The sequence below is a fragment of the Podarcis raffonei genome, chromosome Z, assembly GCF_027172205.1.
Source record: "Podarcis raffonei isolate rPodRaf1 chromosome Z, rPodRaf1.pri, whole genome shotgun sequence".
NCBI lineage: Eukaryota > Metazoa > Chordata > Lepidosauria > Squamata > Lacertidae > Podarcis > Podarcis raffonei.
In genome coordinates, this window is record NC_070621.1 from 19,190,129 (window position 1) to 19,204,466 (window position 14,338).

The 14,338-nt window shown below is 44.1% G+C and overlaps 1 protein-coding gene across 1 annotated transcript in view; it reads left to right on the forward strand.

The window, feature by feature from the left end:
* Positions 1-608: 608 nt before the first annotated feature.
* Positions 609-14,338, forward strand: part of SNAPC4 (small nuclear RNA activating complex polypeptide 4) — a 31,217-nt gene continuing 17,487 nt past the window's right edge. The window contains exons 1-11 of the mRNA XM_053373620.1: positions 609-947; positions 3,173-3,314; positions 4,249-4,289; positions 6,061-6,228; positions 7,481-7,606; positions 8,660-8,738; positions 10,536-10,617; positions 11,521-11,625; positions 12,616-12,688; positions 12,858-13,022; positions 14,041-14,188. Coding sequence (XP_053229595.1) covers positions 3,182-3,314; positions 4,249-4,289; positions 6,061-6,228; positions 7,481-7,606; positions 8,660-8,738; positions 10,536-10,617; positions 11,521-11,625; positions 12,616-12,688; positions 12,858-13,022; positions 14,041-14,188 — 1,120 coding nt within the window. The 5' untranslated portion in view covers positions 609-947; positions 3,173-3,181. The remainder of the gene's footprint in view (positions 948-3,172; positions 3,315-4,248; positions 4,290-6,060; positions 6,229-7,480; positions 7,607-8,659; positions 8,739-10,535; positions 10,618-11,520; positions 11,626-12,615; positions 12,689-12,857; positions 13,023-14,040; positions 14,189-14,338) is intronic.

The window sequence follows — 14,338 nt, forward strand, 5'->3', positions numbered from 1 at the left end:
AAATCTTTATATTTTAGTTTCCTGTTAATTATGTTGCTTTGAATGTATACGTTATATTTGACTTTCTCAGGTAATGTTTTATTCTGGGTTGTTTTAGTTGATATTTTAATGTAGCTTGTAAACCTTCTTAAAAATATAAAGCTGTATAGAAATGAAATGATGATAATGATAATAATAATTGTGGGGAGAAGGTGGCCTGCGCAGTCGCTTCCTTCCCACCTGGAGCCCCCCCCCCGTTTCTTCCTGCCACTGCGCATGCGGGAGAATATGGGGCGGGATCTGCTGCTGCTGTGCCTTAGACACACCTTTTACTGAAGGAGGGGAGGGGTCAGAGCGACCTGCTCTCCTAATTGGCTGTAGTATTCACACGTGATACTGGCGCTTGCCTGGCTTCTCCGCCTATCAACCAAACTTCGCGCTGCAGGCCAAGCTACGGTACTCTTTCCTTTTCCTTTTTCAAACTCAGTAGGCCACACGGTCATTAGGCAGAGGCGAGCACGTGGTACGTTCCTTGTTGCCCTGGCATTGGCTACGGCGCCAATGCGCGAGCGGGCATCTATTGCTTTGCCGGCAGAGCGAAGGGGCGGGTCACGGCTGAACGGTTGTTTTGCTTCCGGTTTAGGCAGGTCCTTGGTGGCAAGCACGCCGGTCTTCTCACTGCTGTCTTTTGTGGCTCTTCTACGACCAGCCTTACTAGCCAGCCTGTGGCTAGTCAGAGCTCCTCTTAGGCGATCAGGACGAACAACTTTGGTTGCGAGAGGGAACAAATACCTCCCTGTGGACTAGTGCCTTGTCTGGCTTCATTGGCAGAGATGGTTACAGAGTGTCTCGGCTTGGGTTTAGCGTCCTTCCCCTCTTCAGCATAAGGGGCCCCCAGACGCCCCTGCTGCCCTGCTAGCCCAGTCTTTCGCTACTCCCTCCGGGCAGATGCTGCTTGTGAGAATGCGGTGAGTAGAGGGCTTGCCTCTTGGTGCAAGCTGCCTGTGGGCAGAGGCTCCCCTTCCTAGCTGGTGCAGCTAAGACCTCCTCTGATCATCCAGGTTTTCTTGTCCTTGTGTGGTGTATTGGGTGCTGGGTATGCAACAAGTAGGAGACACATCATGCTCCTTCTAGGGTGATTTGCCCACCTTTGGTCCCTACCCTGCACTCACACCTCTCCTGTGGCTCTTAGAAGATGGCAGCATACAACAGTAGCTACCCACCATAAATGGCTTTGACTGGTGTGCTAAACCAGGTTAGGGTAGCCGATGGCACTCAAACCCTCTGCATGAGAACACAGGTTACCATGGGTTGAGCAGAAGAGACCAATATTGGGTCAAATGGACAAGAAGGCAATTTCCTGCACATGCTGTAGAGGGGAGTGAGTGGCAGACAATGCTCATCTGCCCCTGGGAAGGCAGCCCCTCTAGGAGAAGGAAAACTGAACCTAAACCTCTGCTGTCTTGTGGGATATTTTTGGGAGAATAAAAGGCTAAGGAGTAAACTGTACACAAGTTTGGAGTGGAGTCCCTAAGGCGGTTGTATTGCACCGTGTACTCCTCCTTTGGGCAACTCTTGCAGCCAAGTTGGTGCCAACTGTATTGCTCTGCTTTCTTTTGAACCACAGCAGTGAGACTGAGAGTGGGGTCATGTCATGTGGGCAGCCCAGGGCTTCCATACACACTGCCCAAGCTTGTGCCCCAGGAGATCACTTTCTAATGCAGCAGTGTGACTTCATCCCTTGAGGCACTATCTATTTTCTCTTGAGACAGACTGATGCCAATGTCTTGCCATTGCAAAGGGGCAAAGCGTGAAGGTTTTTGTGGGGCTTGCACTGCAGCTTGACATAGAGATGCTGCCAGTCAATGCAGGCAGCACTCAGCTAGAGGAACCAAGGATCTGATTCAGCAAAAAGCAACTTCTTAGGCTGGTGTTTAAATTCAAACCATAACAACTGAAATCTTTAAAGTGGAAATTTACAACACATACTAGCAAAAGACTTCAGTTTCTGTCATCTCTGTGTAGGGCTGCAAAAAAACTGTTTGAAAACCTACAGAGCTGCTGTCAGTTAGTGTAGTCAGTACAGTGGTGCCCCGCAAGACGAATGCCTCGCAAAACGAAAAACGCGCAAGAAGAAAGGGTTTTTCGGTTTTTGCGTCGCTTCGCTAGACGATTTTCCCTATGGGCTTGCTTCGCAAGACGAAACGTCTTGCGAGTTCTTGCGAGTTTGTTTCCTTTGTTTCCTTGTTTTCTTAAAGCCGCTAAGCCGTTAATAGCCGCTAAGCCATTAATAGCCGTATAGCCGCTAAGCCGCTAATAGCCGTGCTTCGCAAGACGAAAAAACCGCAAGACGAAGAGACTCGAGGAACGGATTAATTTCGTCTTGCGAGGCACCACTGTACTAGGATAGATGAGCTAGTGGTCTGACTTCATTTTTCCCCACTTTTAATTTGTATACCACCTTTCTGTATTGCTATACACAAGGCAGTTTACAAGTTGGAAGAACAACAAAATACAACAAAATTACACACAATATTACACAATACAAGTAAGTCATAATAAAAATGTGATTTTAAAATAAACAACATATAAAATTAATATTCAGTAGAATTTATTCAGTAGAATATAGTAGTACATAATAACATTAACTCAAATTATCACCAAATAATAATTAATTGGCAGCTTCTGACAATCCTGTGTTAAGTAAAAGTTATATTGACACCTGAGTCTTAACAATCTTAGTATATTGACACCTGAGTCTTAACAATCATGCATTCATGTAGCATTTGTTCTGATTTACAGCATTTCTCTGTGGTCTTTTCTCAGCTGTGCTACTGGAGAGCCTTCCATACCTGGGATTGAACCTGAGTGTTCTACCACTGAGCTATGGGTACCGCCCACAATGAAAGCCAAGTCCTTCAGAAACTTGAATCCCCCCCCCCCCCAACGACGTGCAACGTGCATAAAGCAGCTTCTCATGTTCCTATTGCAGATCAGTGTTTCTGGTACTGCTTAATGTGTAGGAGGACCTAAGTGTGCACAGATTCATAGAACCAAAGAATTGCAAGAGTTAGGAGAGACCCCCATCGGCCATCTAGTCCAGCCCCCTGGAATACAGGAATCGCTGCTAATGAATGTTTCTTTTGAATCTGATCTTTTATTTATAGTTCTTTTTTTGTCTTCTTGGTAGCAGATATAAGTGATGGATGTAGAAGCAGAAAGAGAGAAAATCCGTTGGGAGATTGAAGAGCTGGAAAGGAGCCTGGGCCCCAGTGTTGCAAGCATCGAGTCCCAAGTCTCAAGCTCTAGTCCTGAGTTGGTCTCTGACATTGAAGGTGCAATGCTTGTTGAGTGTTTCTTATGTCTTCTACAATCCACATTTATTTATAAAAATATTTCTATGACCACAGTGTAATATATTAAGTATATTAAAGTGGTTTATAACAAAAAAACCATACATTAAACCCATAAAAGATTAATGATAGGCATCAGATAATAATTGTAGAAGGATGTTGTCTTAATTGCCTGTGTAGTAGGCCTGGTGGAATAGAAAAGTTTTCAGCAGCTGCCACATCTCTAGTGGCAGAGAGTTTCGTAGGACTCGATTGATGACACTCAAAACTCCTTGTTGTCAAATGAGCCTCACCAATTCAGGGAACAACTAACAATGCTGTTGCGGGTGATCTCTGTGATTCAGCTGGGATATTATAAAGGTTTGGGTGATCCCTGAGATACCTTGGACCTAAGTGACTCAGGGCTTGAGGTGGGATTGTTACTTGATTAGAGTTTGTGGGATTTTAGTTCAAATACATCCAGAATACCACCACAGTTGTTCATCATGTAATTTTTCATCATGCCATTTATCTTCATTCATGCAGAAGGCCTCAGGTTCAATCCCCACATAAGCCCGAGAATGTCCACTGTCTACAATCATAAGTGTTTATCTGGTAGTAACCCTCAGAGTGCTTCTCACATGCATCTTAAGTTTGCACTCACCTTTGTTTTTAAATACGGGCCTTACCGACAAATATGATCTGATTAATCCTTACAGCAAGCCTGTAGGATATGCTGTTGTTATTTTCCCTGTGTAGCACATTATGGCTTTTCTAACGCTATCCAGCAAGTTGTGATGTGAACCTACTTAGTACATTATCTTAACCACTACACACCAAGAGTGTCACAGTTAGGCTGCCTTCCTGCCATGACTGTTTGAAATTTTTGCTTTCTTTGCCTGTATTCTGTCTAATATTTCTTTTCCTTTCCTGTCAGATGACCTTGATGATGATGATTCCGATACTCATGACAACATGGCAAGTACCTGGTTCAAATAATATCTTCCTGTTTTGGAGGTTTATATGTTACATACACGATCACATCCTTTTTTGTTGTTGTTAAAAAGTTAGTCTCCATGTAGATAAAGGACTTTGCCCTTCTTTGCGGAAGTTCCATCTAGGCCCCTCTAAGCTGTTTTTAAGGCCCCTCTAAGCTGTTATTAAATTCCAGTTCACTTTTCTGCTCATGAGATCACTTGTGAGAAGAAACATGAAATGTGTGTCAAGCTCTGGGCTTTTTGGGAGGAAAGGGTGGGCTAGAAATTTAATTGGATATTTAATAAATACATAAGCAGGGCACTGGGCCTTTCAGTGAAAAAGGCTCCCAAAGTGGCTTGCGTATAATTTATTTACAGGTAACTTGCATCTTATGTTACATTCTTGGTCTTCATGCTTATAAGAAAAATTACGTAAACCCAGAACTTCCCCTAGAAAATCATTTAAAAACTATTTAAAAACTCACTGCAATTACCATTGAGGGGTGAATGCAGTTCTTAGTCTTCCTCCTCTCCCTCATGGGATGCTACTGCAGATGTTACAAGGACCAGGAGGGTTGGCTGATAGCTAGAAGAAATGCTTGGCTGTCGTTCAGATCCAGAGGTGGGTTGTGTGGATACATCTGTTGCTGTTGCTGCTGGTTTATTTGTGAGGAACAGTCAGAGTGTCTGTAATCTAGTCCAGCCCTGTGCAATGCAGAAATGACAGCATATATCCCTCTATGTGTGTGCGTATGTGTAGTCATTTTCGCAGAAGCTTCACAGGAACAAAAAAAAAGATGAATGAGTTGCATTGCAGGGGGTTAGACTATATGACCCTCAAGGTCCCTTTCAACACTTTAATTCAATGATTCTATGCTGCAAGAAAATAGTATTTTTATTTGGTACAGTTATTAAAGTGTATAGAGAGATAACAACAGATGACAAAGCAAAATTATAAAACTGGCATGTAGACCAAGTCTAGTTGCATGTGGGATAAAATAACAAAATCCAAGAAAGGGCTATCAGTGTTATCAAATTATCAGATCTAGTTCCAGATTTGCCAGGCTTTCAGTGAAGGTTGTCTTGCAAGTGTAGATGTCATAAAAGAATGCCAGATCATATAAAACGTGTCTGGCAGTTAGTTCTGTATTTCAGATTAGGCATAATTTTGTTCATTCTAGCTATCTTCTAGAGTCAGGGGTACTGAGCTCCCAGTGTAAGATTTGGGGCTGTTTTCCATTGAGTTGCCATGATAGTTTGAGCTGCCAAGGTCATATTTAAGACCTTTTGCCAATATATCTACATTGGCATCATCAGAGGAATTCACAAAATTTAATTTTGCACAACAAGCCATAGTGTCTTTGGTATATTTATTTCCATGAAAATCAAATTCCCTAAATCTTGCACCAACTTACATTCCCACTATACGTGATAACATATACCAAGTTTATTCCAGCCCCTCTGGTAACTGAGCAATACACTAGCACCTCAGTGTACATTACCCTCGGGTAACGTAAGCTTTGGGTTGTGAAAACGGCAAACCCAGAAGTGTTTCGCCGTGTGTGTATGAGCAGAAGCGGTCCCTCTGGTTGCGGAAACCTCAGGAGAAAACATGTTTGACATTTGCAAAGGAAGGTGATATTGTCTGTAGGAATTTCAAGGGCCATGCTCTTGATGCATCCAACTAAATCAATTGCCCGTCTCTCTACCTTCTTTAAAGTCTGTTTTTTTCAGCCATCTGATCAACTCTTCCTTTTCTCCTCCTGGATCAGGAGGTAGACCTCGATGGGGAGAAAGGTGCTGGAGTGGGGAGTGAAGTGGACATCCATCTCCCTCAGTCCCTGGAGACCTGCCTGCACATGAACATGGTTTACCAGGAGGTGATTCAGGAGAAGATTGAGGAGATCACCCTCTGGCTGGCCCAGAACAGAGAGCAGCAGGTCAGTGTTGTGGTGGGGCTGCCTTAAGAATACTCTGGAATGTTTCAGCTCTCTCTGGGGGTTTGTGGAGTTGTGTTGTAGCCTGAACAAAGCAGATTGAAAATAAAATTGCCAATATAGTAATACAAATCTGTGGTGCAGCCAGATTTGGAAGGTTGGTCACCTCACCTCAAAAAGAACATTGCAGAGTTGGAAAAACTTCAGAAAATTGTGACCCAAATGATCAAGGGAGAATGAAGCGACACCCTTATGAGCAAAGGTAGTTTAGAAAAAAGGCGAGGAAGAGGCAACATGATAGAAGTTTATAAAATTTGCAGTGCATGGAGCAAGTGGATGAGAAGAGTTTTACTCCTCTCTCATAACACTGGAATTTGTTGACATCCAAGGAAGTTGAATGCTGGAAAGTTCAGGAAATATAACAGAAGTGACTTCTTCACTGCAGCACAGAGTTAAATTTTCTCCAGCAGGAGACAGTGATGGCTTTAAAACAGGTCTGGACAAATTAATGGAGGAGCAGAACGCTCTCAATGGTGGCTATGCTCTGCCATCACAGCTGTGCCTCTGAATTTAAGTTTTATTTATTTATTATTTATTTATTAAATTTATATCACACTTCACCAAAATATCTCAGGGCAGCTCACACAATTAAAAAAAACCCTAGATAAAAGCAATAATAAATAGTTAAAACAGAAACAACAAAACAATAAGTGCCTAAGAGCTTGCTGGATCAGGCCAATGGTCCAACTCGGCAAGCACCCTCATCTCACTGTGGCCAACCAGATGTCTGCAGGAAACCCAGGGAGCGCATTGTGTTCAGTGAACAAGACCTGTGTGTAGCTATAAATAAATATTTTATGCTATCAATTCCCTTACATTTTCACTAGTAGGAATGCATACAAATATTTTAATGGAATATCTAATATGACTGAATCACATTCATCTTTTGGGTTAATTAATGAAACTCAGTAGTTGATTGGATTTTGAATGATTGTGCAATTGTTACTGTTTTTAATCTTACTGTGCTATCTTCCTTAGCGGGTCATGCAAGCTGCTCTTCCGAATAATTCTTTTTATAGGGTAGGAGGCAGTGGGGTTGAGTTTATGAAACCAAGGGGGTAGTGGCCCCAAAAGGTTTCAGAACCGCTTCCCTAAATTTCTTGCATTGCAGGGGGTTGGACTCGATGACCCTTGGTGCACTTTCAACCCTACAATTCTATTCTTCTTCTCTGTCTCTCTTTTCAATGCCTTGCAGGAAAAGCTGACATGGGAGCTGGCTGGGACAAGAGGCACTAAGTCAAGCGACAGCAAATCCTTGCCAGCAAATTTGTTTCTGGGCCATTTCATGAAGCCGTACTTCAAGGACATGACGTCAGGGTTCGTAAGTATCCATTGCTGGCCTCTCTTCCTCCTGGGGATAGAGGTGGACAACCCTGTCTCCTTGCCTAGTTTCCAGCCCCCTTGTCTTATGGCAAGATTGACTGATTGATTACGTTCATATCCCACCATTTCTCCAAAGAGCTCAAGGTGGCATATGCATTTCTTGCCCCTCTCCATTTTATCCTCACAACAACTCTGTGAGGTATGTGAGACCAAGGCAGTCCTTGTCCCTAGGCCACACCCAGTGTGATTCAAGGACGAGTAAGGATTTGAACCCTGCTCTCTACCAGGTCCTAGTCCTCATGTGATTCCCACAACAACCCTGTGAGGTAGGTTAGTCTGAGAGACAGTGACTAGTCCAAGGTCACATCCAGTGAACTTCATGACAGATTGGGCATTTGAACCCTGCTCTGTCCCAGTTCATAGTCTTCATTTAATCCCCGCAACAGCCCTGCAAACTAGGCTAGGCTGAGTGAGGGAGTGGACAAACATCACCTATTGTCTCATGACTGAGTGGGGGACTTCCAGCCTGGTCTTCCAGGTCCTAGCCCAATGCTCTAACCACCATGCATCTTGGAAGATGAAGAGGCCAAATTCTGGTTGATGCTTGATACTGCTCTTTGTTTGCCATCTGGACTTGTTTTTAACCAGGTACCAATGAGCTCATTTATAGCAGGGGGACTGACTTGAGACCTTCCAGTTGTTGCTGGACTTCCCCTCATTGCCCCTGATCTCTGGCGCGTTACTTCCGAGTTTTGCCACTTGCACATGCGCAGACGCTAAAATGACGTCATGCACGGAAGCAGCGAAATGCGGCACGCGCAGACGCACAGTCACGTCTTACATTTACTTCAGGATGCGAACGGGGCTCCGGAACGGATCCCGTTCGTATCCAGAGCAACCCATGACCCATGCAGATACTTTTGACACTATGCACACTTTTGAAAACCACCAGTGGGGCTTGTCTGACAACAGAGATTGAGGACCAAAGTGGTATTTTTCTGTGACATCTGTAGTGCCCTTTCTCTCTCCCTCTCCCCCTCTCCCTCTTTAGGGCCCTCCTGCCAACAGTGACGCCAGGGAAAAAGCAAAACAAGGCATCAAGTCTTTTGCGGAGCTGCTCACCATCAAATGTAAGAGGGATTTGGGGGGCTACCACAACATACTTATTTTAGGTTTGAATTGATTGAAACCTTCAGTATGAGCTTACTTGGTTTCTGGAACCATGGTATTGTAGAGTTAAAAGAGGGCCACCCCCCCACCCCAAGAGTCATCTATCCCAATTCCCTGCAATGCCAGAATCGCAGCTCAAGAATCCCTGACAGGTGACCAACCAGCTTTTCAAAACTCCAGCAAAGGAGAGAGCCCACCACCTTCCTTCTCTGTTTCCAACAAATAGAAGTCAAGGGAGCGAATGATGATGGTTGGAGTTTTCCTATCAGCAGCAGGGCGTCTAGTCCACTGGGGAAATGGGGCAAATGACCCACCAACCTCAGTCTGTCCTTGGTCAGCCCCCACCTGCTTGCCTTATAACAGCAGTCTGGGGTGGGGTGCTGTTGTTGGATAAATTTATAAAGGGTGTGCCCCAGTTGGTGTTCCCAAAGGAACACCAAAGAGACACAGACTTTAAATGTGAAAAAAATAAATATTAGGCCTTTATTGATCCAAACGTATGTAGGAGTCAGTCTCCTGAAAAAACTAGGAGCAGGCTGCGATTTCCATGCTCTTAAATCTAGTCTATTGTACACTGCTAAGCTACACATGTAATTACAAAATAACCAAATGATTACAACAATTTTTTCCATCCAACATACTGTCATCATTCTTAAACCACTCAATAGATCCTTTGGCTCTTTTCACCTGCCCACCCCAACCTTCTCATCTATGACTTACACCAGAATGTTGGAAGAATTTATATACAGTTCCCCAAAGGAATGCCAGTAGACACAGGCTTTAAGTGAGAAATTAGGCCTTATTAATACAAATATACATAGGGTTAGCCTTCTGAAAAATCATAAAGAGGCTGCCCTTGGATGCTGTCAGACACCATCTTCTATACGTGTTCAGCTACACAGCTGATGACCACTTAATCAATCAGACAATTTCAGCAATTCTTCCCTTCAGAGTTAAACAGTTACAACATGTTGGCATCATTATTAAACCTCTCAGAGATTGTTTGGCTGTTCTGAGCAGTGCAACCCAAACTTCTCATTCTATTGCTAACTACAGAATGTTGGAGGAATTTGTAAAGGGTGCTCCCTAACCCACGTTCCCCAAAGAAACGCCGGTAGATACATGTTTTAAATGAAAAACTGCTTTCAGTTATCTATGTTGATATCTTTGTTCTCTTCTTGACCCAGGACTTAGTGTAACTACTATGATTGGCTGATCTGCTAGTATTTTGTTCTCTTATTGTTGTATCTTATCTGTTTACCTTCCATTCTTTTCAGTTGTGCTATGAGCTGTAACAGTACACAGTCGTGTGCACATTTCTACTTAAAAAGAGTCTGTCTGTTCTATTAGGAAAGGTTTAGTAAAGCTCACACACAGATTTCAGACTGTCAAGCTCTAGCTGCACAAAATGAATTCAGGGATGGAATAAGAATGGGGAGATACTCCTACAATCATGGACCCGCCCGCCAGCTTCCCCATCTCAGCCCCAGTGTTGCCCCCTCAGCTGGGAGGAGGAGGATGGGGGCAAAGCTAGATTGAGTTGGTTCCACCTCTCATTGGCTTGGGCTCCCAGTCTTCCACCCCACTAATCCCAAAGAGGAACGCAGCCACTACTGAGAGAGAGATGGGGACAGACTAGAGAGAGTAGGCTCTGCCTTTTGTTGGCTTTGGCTTCACCTCCCCTTGGGCTCCTGGCCTTCCTTCCCGCTACTTGGTGACCTTCTGTAACACCTCTCCCCCACCTTGGTCTTCCATAGGGAAAAGCCAAGAGAAGCTGCTGCTCCGTCAGTCTGTCATGAGTGACCAATTGCAGCACCTGCTTCAGCCCAAGCTCTTGAAGTAAGTACAGAAGGGGGCTCCCACAAAACACTCCCCTTTCCCAAAGAAGTGGGGCTGGGAGAGCAAAGTATTCTGTGCTGAATCAGGGCCTTTGCTCCATCTAGCTCAGAAGTGTCTTGATTTTCCAATTCTTGTTACCTCTTAGTTGTCTTTATTTGTTCAAAAACGTTTGGATAGTTGACTTGTGGCTTATGGAGGGGTTACGTTCTGGGGATATCACATGAAGGTGGAATCCCATATAGCACAAAACAACCCTTTGAAAACCGGGAAATGGCCATTTTAAAACATTGGACAGCGCTTAACTGCCTTTAAGCTCTCCACCTTGCTTCCTGGGCTCTGGCTGTCTGAGTTCCTGCGAGATCCCTCAATAGTCTCCCAGAGCCTGGCAAGCAAATCTGAGAGTTTAAGAGTTCTTTCCGCACCTGGAAAACTGACATGGAAAGAGCTTTTCAGTTCTCTGCCTTCTGTGTATTTAATTTGTGCAATTTTAGATTTGTAAAGTTGAAATCACACAGGTTAAATGTGGCTAATTTGTGAGTCATCTATATCTTGCCTTTCCTCATAGTTCAGACACAGTGGGGCTGTGCTTTCGTCTCTGACAAAAATAGCATTTGCCTCGTGAATATTCACAGCACTTTGAGGCTGATGCTCATTTCTTTGTAGCAACACAAAACCCCAAGGTTTCTAGGTTAAAAATGAATTTTCCTTATCTGAGACACTCCTTAGCTTTGACCTGTGTGCAAAGGAACTGAAATTGAACTTGACATGAGTTTTAGGGCGTGGTTGAGAGATACAAAGTTTGGTGTCCAGATTTTCTAGTATTGTTCCCAGTGCATTCGTTGCATGCTTCTTTTTACACATATGTGAATGTCTCTTAAATGTTTTGGAAATGTTTCTGACCAGGCTTGACTATCTCAATGAGAAGCGGGATAAATTGGAGGATGAGATGGGGAGGCAGATTTTGTGGAAGCAGATCCAGGAAACAACACAGGAAATAGAAGATATCAAGTAAGAAGCCTGCTAATTATTATTTTCATAATTATTTATATCCTGTCTTTTCCCCAGACGGCTTATATAAATTAAAATGACACAGGCAAAATACTAAAAATGAAAAACGTATGAAATATATTTGTCAAGATGTAATTGAATTGAGATAGAAATAAAACAATATAAAAAACATATTTTTTGAAACACAAACAGTAAAAATAGCACAGCATTATTTAAAAGCCCTTCCATTTTTAAAAAAACAAAAAACCAACCGTCAGTTAGCAAAGGCCTGTCAGAATATCTTCACCTGCTAGCAGGAAAACAACAAGGAAGGATGTTGTCTATTTTCTCCAGGAAAATTATTAAATTATTAAATTTATCAAGGGACATTATTAAATTTGTTTATGTTACCTGCCTTCCATTTTATGAGGCCTGCTGAAATTCTCTAGATGGCAATGACCCTAAATGACTCCCTGTGCCTAAGCATGCTGTTTGTTGAAGCAGAAAAATTGGCAAAATATACAAGGGTTAAGGATTATTCTTTTAATGAGTCAACACCTTTAGTAGCACCATCACCTGTGCCCCAGACTTATGCCAATGAGTGATAAAACATTTCCCATTACCAAGTAGAATTTTTCAACCATCTTACAAGAAAGTCCACCATGGCATCTGATTGGTTGTGACTGTAGCACATGTGATCATCCCTAAACCTAACTAGATATCATTGTTATTATGTAAGAATTCTGCCTTTGTATTTAGCTAGGTTGCAGATCTTGTCTAGTTTCTCTAGGAAGGGAGTTCCATAGCCTGGGAACAACCGCCATCAGTACGGCCCTCTTCTGCGGCTCCACCAAGTGGGAATTTGGGCCTGTGAGGGTGCCAGAACTGAGAGTTAAGGTCCCATCTTGCAGCGCTTGGTGAGAGAGCAAGAGGGCAGTAGCACAGCTCAGCCTGCTCCCTTGGGTGCTGGTTTCTCCCCTAAATGTCGCTTCTGTCTCTTGCGGAGTCTAGCCAACTGCCGGAGGGATCTTTGTTGGGGAACAGGTTGGATGAGCACGACTGGGAGAAGATCGCCAACATAAATGTGAGTCGTTGTGGGCAGGGGTGAGGTGGGCTCCCCTTCATTGCTTAAAAATTGTTTGTGATGGGGCAGCTATGGAAGGAGGGTGGCCCCTTGCGCTTCATGTGGCCTGTGGCCTTTTTATTCGTGGTGCAGGCTGTGCGGTCCCTTTTACTCTCCCGCATCTCCCTAGTTTGAAGGAACCCGCAATGCGAAGGAGTTGAGGAAGTACTGGCAGAACTTCGAGCACCCCAGCATCAGCAAGAGGGAGTGGAATGAGGAGGAGGTTGAAAAGATGAAGGAAATTGCCACCAGGCACAACTGCCAGGACTGGGAAGCCATCGCCCTGGAGTTGGGGGTGAGGCCCATGGATCGGGCTCTTGACTAGGGGTGGGAAGGAGTCTGGGAAAGGCACTGATGCTGCTGTGCGAATATTATTCATTGTTATTTATTTAGAGCAGTGGTTCCCAAACATTTTAGGGCCCCATCCCCTTGGTTCCACAAACACATCCCCAGTGCCCCCCACCATACCCTTGTAAAAAGCATTACAGTGGTACCTCGGGTTAAGAACTTAATTCATTCTGGAGGTCTGTTCTTAACCTGAAATTGTTCTTAACCTGAGGTACCACTTTAGTTAATGGGGCTTCCTGCTGCCGCTGCTGGAGCACAATTTCTGTTCTCATCCTGAAGCAAAGTTCTTAACCCAAGGTACTATTTCTGGGTTAGCGGAGTCTGTAACCTGAGGTACCACTGTATTCAGAATAGTGTTGTGCTATGCCTACCCAGGAATAATACACAATAAAGCTCAAAACAGTCCCAGTTGAATGCACATTCATTTAAAATCCAGTTAAAGCTATTAAGTTTAATTAATTCAAGAAAATTGATGCAGTTGATCCAGTGATACTAGTCTGATTGTTATTTGCACACCCTGCTGTCCCCTTGCCTATTAGTGCCCTCCTGTGGAATCCTATTCCCCCCTGCCCCCAAAGCATTAAGGCAACGCATCCAGATAGGGAGTAGATCAGTGATCAAAGAACTAATCTTAGAACATAAACAATGGCCTTTAGAAATTAAGTGGGGAGGTTAGCAGTTGCTAAAAGTTTGAGTTAAGTAACCTTTTTAAGGTTGGTGCCTGGCAATTTTGTGAGGGGAAGGCATTCCACAAGTGGAAGAGCGCCCCTAGTTCTATGTTGATGCTTGGCCTATTTTCCTGCAGTGCCCTCTTAATGTGCTTTTTGCACCTGACTCTTTCTCCCTGAGAAGGCCAACTTGGGGAACTCTTAACATGGACAGCTGCTCCACCTGTGCCTCCTCTTCCCCCTCACACTTTTGCTTCCTCTCCTCACCCCTCCTCTTTGCTTTCCTGTACTCTCCAGACACAGCGCACAGCTTTCCAATGCCTGCAGAAGTTCCAGGCCTCCAACAAGGAATTCAAGAAGAGTGAGTGGAGCCCAGAAGAGGACCAGATACTCCTGCAGCTGGTCCAAGAAATGAGGGTTGGGAAGCATATTCCATACCGGAAAAGTAAGTAGTGTCCCTGGGGGAAAGACCCTCCTCCTCACAATGCCAGTACCTCCCCTTCTTTCATAGCTTTCCATGTCAAGACTGTAGCCTAGCTGTTCCTGGATGAGGATAGCCTGAGTGCTGTAGTCCATGCGTTTGTAACCTTGAGGA